Here is a 15751-nt window from a genome sequence, read left to right on the forward strand (position 1 = left end):
AGGCTCGCAGTTCGCCCCCGCTGGCCTCTCTAGGAATCGGAGTGAGACCACTTTCCGCCCCTCGTCTGAACGCAGAGAGCTCTAGATCTGGATTGGGACGCGCGCAGCCCCGATTTGTCATTCTTGTGCCTTGAACCGCTCCTCGAGCGGGGAGGGGGGGGGTTCATCCATCGCTGCGAGGGGGCTGTACCGGGCGGATTTCTGCCTATAAGCCACTCCTCTCGGCCCCAGCTCCCCAGCTGTATTGTGAAGCTAATAACAATAACTTGATCACAACTCTGGGTGAGGCATGAGTCTGTCTAGAAGAGCGGTATATAAGCGCAGTTATCATTATTACTCACAGGTGGTTCTTGCGGGTTTAAAAAACTGGCCATGTTAGATCTTAACCAACTTAAAATGCTGCACCACTGTCTCCAAGGGTGTACCATAGCTGAAGCCCCTATGTACATATGTGTGGTCAAGTTGCAAAAGACTTATGGCAACCCTAGCAAGGGTCTTTCAAGGCAAGTGAAAAGTAGAGGTGGTTTGCCAGTGCCAATTTGGATAAGGAAATTTTGTTTTATATATTGTCGAAGGCTTTCATGGCCGGAGAACGATGGTTGTGGATTTTCCAGGCTGTATCGCCGTGGTCTTGGCATTGTAGTTCCTGACATTTTGCCAGCAGCTGTGACTGGCATCTTCAGAGGTGTAGCACCAACAGACAGAGAGATCTCTGTCTTTCGGTGCTACACCTCTGAAGATGAAAGCCTTCGACAATATATAAAACAAAATTTCCTTATCCAAATTGGCACTGGCAAACCACTTCTGATTTTCACTTGCCACGGCGATACAGCCCGGAAAATCCACAACAACCAAATTTTATTTTGTTTTCTTTAATGCTGGGTCTTATTTATTACTGTCGGCAACAAATTCAAGAGCGACAAAAGAAAGTCCGGGTGATGTTCAGAACTCACTGCCGCAACATGCTGTTTGCTTTGAGAAGTTTTAAAAGGGGGATAGATCTCCCCATTCTGCAAGAGGACAATTCCAGTAAATGGATGCTCACTGTGATGGCTTAATGAAGCCTCATGTTCAGATAAAGTGTATCTGACCATGTGAGCTTTGACTCAAAAAGCTGATGCTCTGGTAAATTTTGTTGGTCTTTAAGGTGCTACTGGACTAGGATTTTGTCCCATGTTCAGAGGACTTATAGATTGGAAAGACAGTCACTACAGGGGCAGAAACCAGGGAATGACAATTGCTTCCGTGCCCTTCTTGTGGGTTTCCCAAGAGACATCTGGCTGACCAGTTTGTGGAAATAAGCAGCCAATTGGGCTCTTCAGATATCCTTTAAGCATCTGCAAGCAAGGGAGGGAGGAAGCTTCACCTGATGAGTTTGTGACTGGCATCCAGATGCTCATGACATGGACATCTTGCCAGATCTCCCCTTTTCCCTCCATCCACAAAAGTGGCAACTGTGGCAGGTGCAGGAAATTTCACCTTGGAGGATATGCACTTCAAACCTCGGACTTGGAATGCCAGGGAGGAAGTTGAATGGCAGTTGAACAGTCAAGAGAGAAGGGACGTTGGAAGGGCACCGGGGTTCTTTCTGAGATCCTGATTGCGAAGGAGGACAGCGCTGACCCAGTTGGTGAGGTGACAAAATTAGGTCTGATGAGGGCAGATTTTTGCTGTTTGTGGAAACAGTGGGATGAACTGTAAGAAAAGATGCAAAAGTATTCATAACAAAAGAGTTAATCCCCTTTTCTGTTCAGATTTTGAGATGTGCACAATGTGATTCTGTGCCTCCTTGCTCCAAAGGAAGTCTTGCTGAGTTCAAGGGCACTTATGTAAACATGTACAGGATCACAAATTGAAGTCCAAATTCAACCATGCCAGCATAGTGCAGCGATTAGAGTGTAGGTCTAGGATCTGGGAGGCCCAGGTTTGAATCCCTCCTCTGCCGTGGAAACCTGCTGGATGACTTAGGGCCAGTTGCACACTGTCAGTCTAACCTGCCTCACAGGATTGTTGTGAGGATAAAGGATGTGACATTGATGTAAATCACTTTGATCCCCATTGGAGAAAAAAGTGGGGTATAAATATGTACTATATCTACACACACATACACAAATATTAAAATAAATAGTTTCCCCAACAAAACCTATTTCAAATTAGATCCTTCCTCCTATGGATCTGATTCATGCATGACAACTTCCAAACTGATCACCTTGTAAAGTTGGGTTTTGAGCTCATGGGAAACGGGGGTCTGGTTCTTAAAAATTTTAGTTATCTATTTATATTTATTTACATTATTCATAATCCACCTTTTTTGCTAAGACTCAAGGAGGATTACACCGTATAAGTCAATGTATACGATCAATGGCTGGAACATTCAACAAGCAATACAATAGGTTATGAATTGCAGAATGAGCCTTGGGGAAGAGGGGAGCTCATTTACATCATCCCTCCTCCTCTAGTTAGCTCATTTGCTAATTGGTTATGTTAGAATAGGCTGCATGGATATTATTTTTAGAGTATGCTGGCCATGGAAGCAAGTCAGTGATAAAAGAGGTGAAATTTGTGATATGTGGAGCAGGGGAGAGCAGGTTTCCTGAAGCTTCCAGATGGATTCCATTATGGAATTTTAAGGTTATACATTGCTAGACGGCTATCAGCCAGTCTGAAAATGTGCATGATGACGTGGAATTAAGAGTCACTGAGTTCACCCAATACCTGTTTTCAATTGTTGGAAGGACATGTGACATGGAGGGGAGAGTAATCCCCACTAATTACCTCCTCTCAGGCTTCCATGTTGTCGTAAGGACAGCTAATAGGCGCTTATTTAATCTCTTAGGATCTAAAATGGGCTATAGTGGGAGGCAGAAAAACCTTGCTTCATGAGCTCCGCCCCAATCATAGTTCATGTTGGATATAAGCCATCATCACAGGTATGTATAAAAAGGCCTTAGGGGTGCCTCTGCCCACCGATTGCCAGCCAGAAGGCAAACCACTTTGGCAACCACCCGCCACCAGCAAATGGGCAACGAGCCTTCATGCCCCACTGTGCTGATGTCACTTCCGGAAGTGATGTTGCTGCACTCTTCCCCTGTACTTGCGATTCCAAACTGGCAACAAAAATAGTATCTGCAGTCCTGGTTTGCAAGGCAGGCAAGTGTGATAGCCGGAGAAAAAAAGACATTTCTGAGCAGAACTAAGAAGCATTTACTGACCTAGGGCAAAACTCGGAATGTGCCAAGAAATAAATACTTTTATCACTTTTCCCCGTTTTGCCTTTGGGTCTAGCTTGCTCCTGAATCCTTGAGACAGAAGAGGAACTGGCTACTGCCTGATAAGCAGCTCGAGAGTCACAGTGATGCCGAAATGCTGTGAAGCTGCCATAAAGCTGATGTTTGCCTGTTCAGATGCATCAGAAAACTAGAGTTTGTTGTAAGCCTTGAAACAACCAATTAGCATGCCACCCAAATGAAGGGTGGGTGGGTCCAGGGCTGCTTGGGATCTTGTTCAGACAGTAATTCAGCATTCTGTCTGGATCAAGAGCTTCTTGGGAGAATCTGTAGTACTCAGAAAAACTTTGCATGGTATAAGAACCTTTTTATATTCCTGAATCTATACAATAGCTAATTCAAAAGACTTCTAACAAGCATCCACTGTCTTAAACCAGCAATAAAACTCAAGGTTACTTCCGGCACAATGTCTGGGCTGCATAACGCAAACCGGAGAAGAGATTCTTTTCCTTATAGATCAGCAGGTGCTTTAAGAGCACATCTTTTCCACTTTCAGTATGTCTGTGTGTGAAGTCATTGGGGAAGCTGTGGTCAGATTCCCAGATGTGTAATGTTAGCTGGGGGGACAAGAGCAGCCACGGGGCAAAGAGGTAACACCCCCCTTCAAGGTCCCACTCTAGGTTGCGTCTCTGCAACTGCCTTTATTGCTGCTAAACATGATATCTAAAGATGTGCTCAGTTTGGCCTCAGAACATTCTGCAGTCTAAGAAGTTGTTACAGAAAAATGGGTATTGCTGGCTTGTCTGAAAACAAGTCTTTTAGTGTGGTTAAGAGAAATTCTCTTAATTCCTCTTTACCCCATTTCTCCCTGAAATCTGCTTCATGTCCTATTTTTAGGAATTTGGAGTCTGTTTCCAATTCATTCCATTTTGATCAACGAGGAATTTGAAGAGAGGAGGGGCAGGAAGGGAGGTTTTGCAAAATTTCAGAATTTCACTCTGTAGATGTTCAGAGGTAGGCAATGTCTTCCCAAGCCTTCCTGTCCTCCTGCTAGTGCACCCCCCCCCCCGTTCAATAGAAGACAACTTCAACTTGGACATCAGGTGCAGGACAGGCAAAGAAAGGCATCTGTTTCATGCACAACACCCAATTACTGAATTCTCATCCATCAGATGGTCAGTAACTTAACCAGGGAATGAAACACTAACTTAAAAGTGATTCGATGCATTCATAGAAAATATCTGTCAAGTGCTATTCGCTGTAAGAGCTAAATGGAACTTCCATGGCCAAGGGCAGTGTGCCTCTAAATATCAGTACCCACAAAACAGCAAGGGAAAACTGTCATCATGCCCTACTTGTGGGTCTTCTCAAGACCATCTGATTGGCCCACCATGGGAAACTGGATGGTGGATTAGATGGTCTTATCCAGCAGGGTTCTTCTTATGTGCTTCTGGCTTCATCATCTTTGTTCTAGCAACAGACCCAGCAGGGACATTCGATAGCTTCTCACCGTCATTCTGAACCATCTGGAGTGGATGGGTGAGCACACAGACTAAAAGTTTGCAAAACAGCATACAGCTACCCCATTGCAAATTGTCCTTTTCCTTAAATCAGTCCCAGACTGTTCATCACAATATTTGCATGCTGTTCTCTAGCACCATATGGAAGACAACTAGCTCATTTTTAATGAAGCTATTTACATTCCTCATTGTGTCCAGTGTGTCACAAGTTCATTATTCCACAGTGACCCATTTTCTGTAACGTGCTCCGCACATTCTGTATATTATCCATTTCTTTCCATGTGGATTTTCTGGTGGCTAACAAGGTTTGAGCTGTTCAGGAAACTTTTCCCACAGTCCAAGCATTTGAATGGTCTCTCCCCTGTGTGGATTCTCTCATGTGTCATAAGGGAGGTTCTTGCACGGAAGGCTTTCTCACACACTGAGCACTTGTACGGCTTCTCTCCTGTATGGATTCTCTGATGGGTGACAAGATGTGCTTTATAACTGAAGGCTTTCTCGCAGTCCATGCACTTAAATGGCCTCTCCCCTGTATGGACTCTCTTGTGTGTACTAAGGCGAGAACTCACACTAAAGCTTTTCCCACACTCCAGACATTTGTATGGCTTCTCGCCTGTGTGGATTCTCTCATGGCTTACCACCTCTGAGCTGCGGCAGAACCTTTTCCCACAGAAAGAGCATTGGTACGGCTTGTCTCCAGCATGAGCCCTTTCATGGATTATGAGGTCTGTGCTCACGCAAAAGCGTTTCCCACACTGCAGACACTGGAACGGCCTCTCCCCTGTGTGGATCCTCTGGTGTTTCTTAAGACGAGAATTCACAATGAAGCTTTTCCCACACTCGGAACATTTGTATGGTCTGTCTCCCAAGTGGATTCTCTGATGGTTGTGGAGGTCTCGTCTTTGGTAGAAGCTTTTGCCACATTCAGAGCACTGGTAAGGTTTCTCTCCTTTGTGGGTCCGAAAATGTGTGAAAAGGCCCGAGGTGTCACTGAAGCTTAGTCCACAGACAGAGCACTGGCAGCGCCTCTCTCCCGTGTGGATTCTCTGGTGGATTAGCAAGCCAGCCTTCTGACAGAATCTCATCCCGCAGTCTAAACACTCGTATGGCTTCTCGCCTGTGTGTATCCGATAGTGCCTCTTAAGGGCTGAGCTGACAGCAAAGCCCTTCCCACAATGAGTACACTGATGCGGTTTCTCTCCCGTGTGTGTCCTCTTGTGAGCGCTCAGACTGGAACTGACACTGAAGCTTTTCCCACAGTCTGAGCATTGGTACGGCTTCTCACCAGTGTGAGTCCTCTCATGGGCTTTCAGGCCCGATCTCACGTTGAAGCTTTTCCCACAGTCTGAGCATTTGTATCGTTTTTCTCCTGCATCCATTCTCGGACGGTTCAGATCAATTACATTCCCATGGATGAGAGTTCTTTTGTGGTTCCCACTCTTCCAGATTATCTGTTTACCTGTGTTTGGGGGGAGATCATTCACACGAGAATCACCTGGGTTCTCCTTTGAATGGCTTTCTTTTTCACTTGGCAGTTTCTTTTGACTCTTAGGGGCTTCTTCCTGCTCATAACACCCAACAACATTTTCCACAGTGATTCCCGGGGCGGTTTCTGGTTGATCAAAATGTTCCAGCTGAGTCATTTTCTCTAGTTTCATGTCATCTGCTGGAATGAAGAAAGACTCATTATTTTTAGTTCTAGTCCACCTTTTTCTCATGGACTCAAGGGGAATTACAAAATTAGAAAAGTGATCCAATAAAGGAAAACAGTGTAAGACAACCCATAAAAACACAACAACTGGATTACAATCATTAAAACACAATGCAGTACAAACCTATATCCCTCTCCTCGCAATAAACTACAACCCTATTCCCTTCATGAAAGTTCCCTCCTGGACAATTCTATTTATTATAGCCCTATTCTCATTATAAAAAATTCTTTTTGACATGATGCATATCAGAAAATAATGTCTTAAAATGAAAGCCAATGTGGGGTAGTGGTTAGAGTGTCTGACTATAACCTAGGAGACCTGGGTTCGATCCCCCACTCTGCCATGGAAGGTTGCTGACTGCCTTGACCCAGTCACATCCTCTCAGCCAGACCTACCTCACAGAGTTGTTGTGAGGATAAAATATAGGAGAAGAGAATGGTGGAAGCTGCTTTGAATCCTCATGGGAGAGAAAGGCAGGATATAAATGAAGCAAATAAATATATAAGGAATAAACTGTTGAGAAATGTGTACATAGTTCTTGACAGGGGATTTAAGAGAAGGATGTTGGTTGGGAAGGGGAAAGTGATTATGTGTGAAGTGAAGCACATCTGAGTGACAAAATGATAAAGAACCAAAGAGGGACAGACAGACAGAAAGGTTAAAAAAGAAGGGAAGATTAATTCTTTTTAGGAAGGGCTAGCCTGGGCAGATAGGGTTTTGTAGGTAGTTAGGAAAGGAAGATATCAGAGAAAGGATGAAGTTTATTGTTGTTATTTCGAATTGCTTTTCCCTTTGATGGATCTGCATTTAAGTATTGGACTGGAGGATGAGAGAAGGGAATGAATGAATATGAGGTCTGTATATTTCTTTAAATAAAGTTTGTTTTTATTAGTTTTCTTTGACAAACATGGTGTCCTCAACTGTTTGTCTGCATTCTCAGAGCTAACAGAGCAACACAGTTTGTGAGAACAGAAAGAGGCAGGGAAACAGACAGCACTTCAGTGAGGGAAGTGTGAGAGCTAGGGTTGCCAATCTCCAGGTGGGTCTTGGAGAGCTACCAAAATTACAACTGATCTCCAGACTGTAGAGATCAGTTCCCCTGGAAGAAATGGCTACTTTGGAGGGTGGACTTTAGGGCACTAAACTCCACTGAGGTCCCTTCCCTCACTAAACACCGCCCTTCCCAAGCTCCACACCCAAATCTCGAGGAATTACTCAACCTGGAGTTGGCAACCCTAGTCACAGTCTGCCCAAACTCTGGGGAATGATAATAGAGCAAGAGCCTTCCTGACCTCCTCAGGCAGGACTTCCCTCAAGCCGGAGCCACACCTGAGAATGCTCAGGTACGGGCAGCTGTCAGTCTTGCCCATTTGCAGTGTGGCACCTGCAGAGGACTAACAACGAGTGATGGGCAAACTTTTTCTGCCCCCAAGCTCAACTCATAATCCTGCTGCCAGTGATGAGCGCTGCAATCAAATGTTCAGGCGAGGAGTTTGGGGTTTTTTTTAACCGAGCGTTCTATATTGTCACACAGTAGGAAATGAGCGGCTATTATTTTGGGTCTATTTTTAGTCCAACACACAAAGGCTAGTTGCAGATCAAAGCTAAGCAAATATCCCCAAACTGAGATTTTTTTTAAAAGGCTCAATGTTTCAGTAGCCAAGCCCAGGTGGGGAAAGCCACATTCCCTGAGCTTGTCTGATCAAACTCTGGAAATATTTTTTTAAGGCAGTTCTTTGAGACAGACTATTATTTTCTGTACTATTCCCTTTTAGTCTGGCATTTCACATTAAAAGTTCCTCAGACCCAACTCAGACTCACCACAGCCACACAGACTATTATTTTCTGTAGTATTCTCTGTTTTTGCTGCTCCTCATTGAGTAGGGCAGAAAAATGGGAAAATAATGCCATGCCCCACCCCCTGTGACTTGTCACGGGAAAGCTGCTGGGGGGAAGCAGGGGCCCTCCCCCTGCCATGACGGCATTCTGAGCCCAAACATTCCGAGCTGTGGGGCTGTTGGGAATTCATGTTGGGTCTAGGGAAACCTGTTCCAGATCTCTTAAAAAATACATCTAGTCTGGCCCTCAGGCGGGGAAAGGTTTGCTTGAGTCCCTGAAGAATTACTGCGACTTGACAAACAAAAGCAGCGTGGATCAGCTTTGTACAAACGTGTTCAAGTGTAGGGATTGAACCAGCTCCCCAAACCAGCTGGCCTTACCATCTATGTTCTCATTCCCATCAGCCTCCTGTTTGCCCAAAGCGGCCTGCAGCCCAGCATCCAACGGGACCTGCTCTTCTTTGGGGGGATCCATGCCCTCTTTGGGACCCTGCTGAAAAAGCATGGAGTTGGATTCAAAAGAAGGCTGATGTGTCAAATGGTTTTTTAAAGGAACAACTGAGGGCGCATAAGTTTTGCCAAACTCTGCAGAGAGAAAACTCCTCGTTTTGATTTTAAAGTTCTAAGGAGCCAGGGTTGCCAGCTGCCTGGAGAAAAATGTCCCATCCCTTTAATAGAAATGTCACTGAGGTTGGGAAAAGTTTCAGCTGCCTATTTCCACATGTGAAAAATATTTTACTCCAGGTCTGTGTCAACCTTAACTAAGCTATATCTTGTGAGATTAGCATCACACACTTTTTTTAAAGGCTTGATGGTCCCTATGAGATGTGTATGCATAGATCTGCGGAGTGGGATTAACTCTTCTCCCCACACATCATTTTCCCAATGTGTGTCTATCTCCTGTGTATGTGTGTGCATGCATGCACATACTACAGTGGCTGTTTTTTCTACACAGGAAGTCATACAGGTATTGTACAAGCAACTACTTCTACGGTGTCCCCTACAGGTCAAATACCAGATGGGGGTGAGGGAGAGGAATTTATTTAATGAAGAAATACCAGATGGGAGTGAGGGAGAGGAATTTATTTAATGAAAATAGGCACAGGGGAACCCCACCCACACACTCTGGCTGAAATATGAAGAGGCCTTCTAGGTTCCACTACCTTTTTTTTAAAAAAAGGTGGTGGTTGTGAATCACTTGGTTGCCATTCTCAGTCAACCTTCAATTTAGACCTGACTCTGCCCCAGGATGATCCAAATGGAACTTCGTCTGTCCGCCTATCTTCACCCTCACCTTCTTCTCTTCTCTCTCAGACTCTGCTTGCATCTGCAGGAACTCCTCTGCCAGGGCCACGGCTTGGCCACAGCTCTGAGGTTCCCATTCCCTCACCCAGCCCTGGACTTCTGCTGGAAGGACAGTCAGGAACTGCTCCAGAGTGACCAGCTCCAGGATTTGGGCCTTGGTGTGGCTCTCTGGTTTCAGCCATTGGTGGCAGAGATCCCAGAGTTGCCTGCAAACTTGGCAGGGTCCCTCGGCCTCCTGGTACTGGAACTGCCTGAAGCGTTGCCGCCATTTTTCTCTTCCAAGGACATCGTCCCTGAGGATCTCTTCTTCCATATTCCCATGTTCTTCCAGGCTGTAAGACTGTGGGAACCGAGCCCCTTCCTCTTGCTCAGGACACAGGCTCTCAATGGCCGTTTCCCTGAAGGATGCCAGTAATCTATGTGACTCAAAAGGGTCCATTTTTCCAGGTCCCAGTTTAGTAGGTTGTTCTTGGGCCTGGAGAACTGGGAGGAGCTCCTTCCTCTTCATGAAACAAAAGATCTTTCTGGAGTGGGTTGATAGGCTGACTTTTTCTCTGAGACCCGCCAATTCCTTCCCTTCCATCTTTCTTCCTGGGTGGAGGACTCGCTCTAATGCAGACAGGAAGCAGAGGCCTTGACCCCCTTGCTCTGCCGTCTTTTCCTCTCCTACAACAAGCACGGATCGCTCACACAATTACAGTCTTTCAGAACCATATGGGAGGCATCCCTTCCTCATGACCTTTTTGGTTAGATCAATCCAACAGGGAGGATGAGTCCCAAAAGGGTCTTTTGGTGACAGTCTAGGTGTGTCATGAAGCTTACAGAAACAGAACAGAAACTGCAGGAAAAAATACAGAAGGGACATTTTTTATGGTACAATAGAAAAAAAAGTTTATTTGAGAAATTTAACTACCAAATTTTGAACCTGTGCCCTTTGTGCAGGATACTTAGAGCCACAAAATCCATATTGAGATAAAATATTTTCATTTCAAATAATATAACTGATCTCTACAAATAGTCAATGATTCTCTATTGTGACATTTGTTACTATAAAAACCTAGTACATTTTAGTTATTCTTCTTGAATTCAATAAAGTCATTGTGTATTCTGTGACATTTAAGCTAGACAGCAGTTTGAAGTAGACACTGTATGTATCTAACGGACGGAGATATAAATTGGCAGTCGAGTCAGACAGAACACTTCTTCATGTACAAGGAAGAAAGCATTATAATAAAATGCATGCTTAGCATTTACCTCACATTTTCAGTGTATTCAAAGTCCTTTTAAAGCATTATCATCCATTTATAACCCACCATTCTCACTGAGACTCAAGGTGATTTGCAAAATGTAAAAATTCAGTCAGATAGCAAAGACCTCTGAAAAACAACACAGTAGGACTAGGGTTGCCAGCCCCGTGCCAGCAAAACCCTGGAGCTTTTTGAGGGGGGGGGAGCGGGGTGGATCCTAGGGAGCCTGAACACCTATGAGGGACATCACAGCCCTCACACAGCTCTAAAAATTTCCCCAATATCTATGGTAAAGACCATAGAGATTAGGGGAAAATCCTAGAGCAGCATGGATGGGCACCTGGGCCGATTCCAGACGGCCCTCTCCATTCTGAAATGTCGTGTGTTGCCGCGCGGAAAACGCGAAATATCACATTTTCTGTGCGACGACGCGCGACGTTTCGGAATGGGGAGGGCCGTCTGGAATCGGCCCTGGAAGTGATGTGACAGACCATGACATCACCCCTCCATCTTTTTTTTCTTCCAATTGAGCACAAGCAGTGGAGGGTGGGGGAAAGGGCTTGCCCGTCCCAGGCTAGTCACAGTTCTCTGGAGCTCTCTCAGCCCCACCCACCTCACAGGGTGTTTTGTTGTGGGGATAATAATGATTTACTTTGTAAACTGCTCTGAGCGGGCATTAAGTTGTCCTGAAGGGCGGTGTATAAATCGAATGTCATTATTATTATTTGCCCTGAGTCTCAGTGAGAAAGGTAGCTTATAAGCAGTGCAACACAGAACAAATTCACAATGGTAGCAGCATCCTTGCAATGGATATGAAGATGCTATCATGTCAAGTGAGGCACTAAGACATCGGGTGAGCATAGTAATAGAACTTGGATTTCAGAAATCTGAACTATTCAAAAAGGCTTTTTACTCAAATGGGAGGGCTGCATTGTAGGGATGGGGTCTCACTAACAAGTTGGGGATCATAGACTTCATCACCATTTTTGCCTCATATGTTATCTGCTGTTTTAAATATGTGCTCCTATGTAAAACCAGCGCTCCATGCTGTCTAATGTTAGTCCTAGAATTGATTATGTTTTGCTTCAGTATCTCTACTATGTCTTGGATCCTTGCCAATGCTATGTCTTTAAACTTGTATAAGTTTACCTTATGGTATTATATTGAAATGTACTTACTTGATACTGATTGTATTAACCTCATACTGTGTAATCCACCTTGAGTCTCAGTGAGAAAGGCGGACTATAAATGACGTAAATAAATAAATAAAATAAAATAAATAGCCCAAGGTCACCCAGTTGGCTTCAAGGGAAGGAGTGGGGAATCAAACCTGGCTCTCCAGATTAGAGTCCCATGCTCTTAACCACTACACCAAACTGGCTCTCATTAGTTTAAGATGTATAGCTGTGTGGGTAGAACAGCAGAATTTGAGTCCAGTGGTACCTTAGAGACCAAGGAGATTTTCAGGGGTTAAGCTTTTGAGAGTTAAAGTTCCCTTTTCCAGTCATGAGTCAGAATGGAGATCCCAGAGCCTTTACATCCCAGCCAAAAGTGGGTGTTACAAGGGAGGGCATCAGGATGCAAAGGTACAATGCAGCTTGATTACATAGGAGAGATGTAGCAAAGGAAGATGTCAGGAAGTAAAGGTACAATGAGGCTTGACTAGAGGAGAAATTAGCATCTGTAATGAGACAAGAATCTTAAATCTTTATTCAGCCCCCTTTTCCATTGTTCTGACTCAGTTGGGCTGAATAGAGACTTAGGATTCTTATCTCACTACATATGCTTATTTCTGCTTTAATCAAGCCGCATTGTACCATTGTACCTTTACATCCTGTCATCTTCTTTTGTGGCACCCCCCCATCTAATCAAGCTGCATTGTTCCTTTACATCCATACTGACATCTTCCTTTGCTACACCCATCTCATCTAATCAAATCGCCCCTCCCATTCCTACTCATGTCTGAAGAAGGGAGCTCTGACTCTCAAAAGATTACATCCTGAAAATCTCTAAAGTGCCACTGGATTCAAATCCTGTTGTTCAAGGTAGATTATACAGTGCGTCAAAATGACCAACATGATGGGACATCCAGTAATAATAATAATAATAATAATAATAAGAAGAAGAAGAAGAAGAAGAAGAAGAAGGACATGATCAAGTCAAGATCTTGTGGGATTTTAGAATACAAACTGATTGACACCTTGAATACAATACACCAGATATAACAGTTGTGGAAAATCGAAAAGCTTAGATAATAGACATTGCAATTCCGGGGGAATGCCAGAGTTGAAGAAAAAGAACAAGAAAAAATGATTAAATATAGAGACCTAGCAATAGAAACCACCCGACTATGGATGAAGAATACAACAGTAGTCCTTGTTGTCAGCAGGGCATTGGGAACTATTTCGAAAAATGCTGCAACTTATATGGAAAAACTGCAGCTTTCCGACATAACACCTACAGAACTGCAAAAGACGGCATTACTTGGAACAGCATACATACTGCTCCGATACCTGGCTGATACTTAGGTCTCTGGTGGAAACTTGTATCAGCTCAGCTAGGCCAATCAATGATAACATGCGATCTTTATTTATTATTGATAGTGTTGTGTGTAATTTGAATAATAATAACAATAACAATAATAAACAGTGCATAATGTAGACATTACTCAGTATGAGCATACTTACAGCAGGCAGTACCCAGTCTGCAGTCCCTATCCCTTTACCAAAATATTTCTTTGAACCCTTCCTTTACAGTCCAGCCCTCCTACCTGTGTGAAAAAGCCCTCTTGAATTTTTCAGTTTTGCATAATTTGCAGAAAGCCAAGCGAGTGGGGGCCCTCCTAACCTCGTGCACCAGGCCGTTCCAAAAGGTGGGGGCCACAACAGAGAATGCGTGTGTATGGGCAGCTGTTGATTTTGCGTATTTGCAGGGTGGCACCTGCAGAAGACCCTGTCCAGATGAGCAAAGCCGCGGTGGCAGAACATAGGAAGAGAGATTGTCCTGCCGACATGAGGGACCAAGGCCATGAAACGCTTTGCTTATAGTAGCTATAGCCAACACCCTGAATTGAGTCCGGTAACTGATGAGCAGCCAATGGAGTGACTGCAAAATGGGAGTAATATGCATGTTCCTCCTAGCTCCTACTAATAGCCGAGCTGCGACTTTCTGCACCAGCTGGAGTCTCCAAGTTGACTTCCAGGGTAGACCTATATAGAGCACATTACAGTAGTCTAGTAGTTTAAAGTGATTTAGAAATGCCATGAGGGCCCAGTCCTCATCCAGCTCACAGCACGGTGGGCTGAGATCGTTCTTGTCATACCCCCATGCCAGTGCCAAAAAGGCTGCATCTCCCCGTCGTTTTTTCAGCACTTGAAAAGGCATGGGGTGTTTGGATGGGACAAGACCCTTTCAGGACTGGCAAAGTCAGCCATTGATGTTCAGTGGAGGGGAAGTCAAAGCCACAATGGGTAGTAGTACCTAGTAGGTAGAATTTCCCTCTTAAGGTGCTTCTTCAGGGGTAGTCTCTGTCTCTCTGTAGAGCACTGCAATTTTTTCCTGCTCTGAGTGTTGAGGTGGAATTGCCAACCAAGGACCACCCATTTCTTTGCCTTTCTTGTGTTATCCAGAGGGAAGAAAAAAAGGCAATCCAGGTAGGCTGCCCCAAGCAGAACCAGGTACATCTACTCAACACCCTGATTCATAAAACAGGGTGTGTGTGTGCTAAATAGCTGAACTGGCCCCTGCAAAACTGGGACGGGAGGGGGAGCCAAATCTGTGTAATACTTTAACAATTAAACTAGAGTCCGTGAGCCCCTCAGTGTCTTAACGTAAAAGACCTGGCATGACAAGGGCTTAGGATCGGCTCCTCGGAAGTCTGTTCTCCTTCCTCCCTTTTTACATTTCTGTAACATCCGCCTGACAAAGGATTTCAATGAACTTGAAAGCTTGCACCACGGTTCGTGATTCTGATTGGCCCCAATAAAAGGTATTATTGCTACATGGATTTGGTTCTCCCGGGGATGCTGGGACAATGAAATGCTTTCAGCTGCTTACAGAATTTCAGGAAAGATGAAAGCCGTTTTCCAGTGCGGATTGCAAAACTCCTGGAGAGATGCAAGCGTTGGGAAAAGGTCTTCAAACCAGCCTCAGTGCTGTGAAGACCAGCTGCAGAAGAAACACCCAATCTCCAAATGGGGGGGGGGTGTCTTTATCTCTCCTCCTCCCCTCCAATTATCCTCAGTTCCTTCCCTTCACCTACCCTTTCTCATCGATAAAGGACTCACCTTTCTTGCCTCCAGCTTCAGAGTGCCTCTTGCTATTGCTAGGAAATCCAAGACATCTTGGGTTTTTCTCTTTCTCCTTCTGGCTCCCCTCCCAATAGGAAAGGGGGGGGGTCTGAAACTAGACCCTTTACACCCCCCTCTTTACGTTTTCCTTTGCCTCTCTAGGAAGCAGAGCTCTGTCCATTTAACCCTGAGAAGAGAAAAGAAAAAAGATGCCTTCACCCCACATCTTGCTCCAAGGAGCGTTGCCAACAGGCCTGGAGAAAAAGATGTTCTGACCCTTTAATAGAGACTTAACAGACAGGTTTTTTTGCTAAGCTATATATCTCCATTTCATGCCAAACTTCACCCATTTCCCTATACTTCACTTTTAAAAGAACAGGACTTTTCCCCTCCAAGTTGTTGCAGTCCTTTCTTAGACAGGTTAGTCCAGAAGGGATTTGTGAATGTGAGAAGGAATAGTTAGCTGGGAATATTCTGGTGTTTTTGGAACTTGGAAGAGGTGCCCCTTATGTGGCAGAGGAGACTTCCCTTAGTAAAGGAGGGTTGCTGATTGATATTTCACTATTGGGAACTCCTGGTTAGAAGATTGACTCACAGGATCTGGAGGCTCTTT

The 15751-nt window shown here is 44.7% G+C and overlaps 1 protein-coding gene across 1 annotated transcript in view; it reads right to left on the reverse strand.

The window, feature by feature from the left end:
• LOC129328664 (zinc finger protein 721-like) overlaps positions 1 to 15751 on the reverse strand; it is a 68240-nt gene that overhangs the window by 28101 nt on the left and 24388 nt on the right. The window contains exon 5 of the mRNA XM_054977878.1: positions 5029 to 6092. Within this exon, the coding sequence (XP_054833853.1) occupies positions 5029 to 6092 (1064 nt within the window). The remainder of the gene's footprint in view (positions 1 to 5028; positions 6093 to 15751) is intronic.

This window comes from Eublepharis macularius, chromosome 4 (genome assembly GCF_028583425.1).
Source record: "Eublepharis macularius isolate TG4126 chromosome 4, MPM_Emac_v1.0, whole genome shotgun sequence".
NCBI classification, from domain to species: Eukaryota; Metazoa; Chordata; class Lepidosauria; order Squamata; family Eublepharidae; genus Eublepharis; species Eublepharis macularius.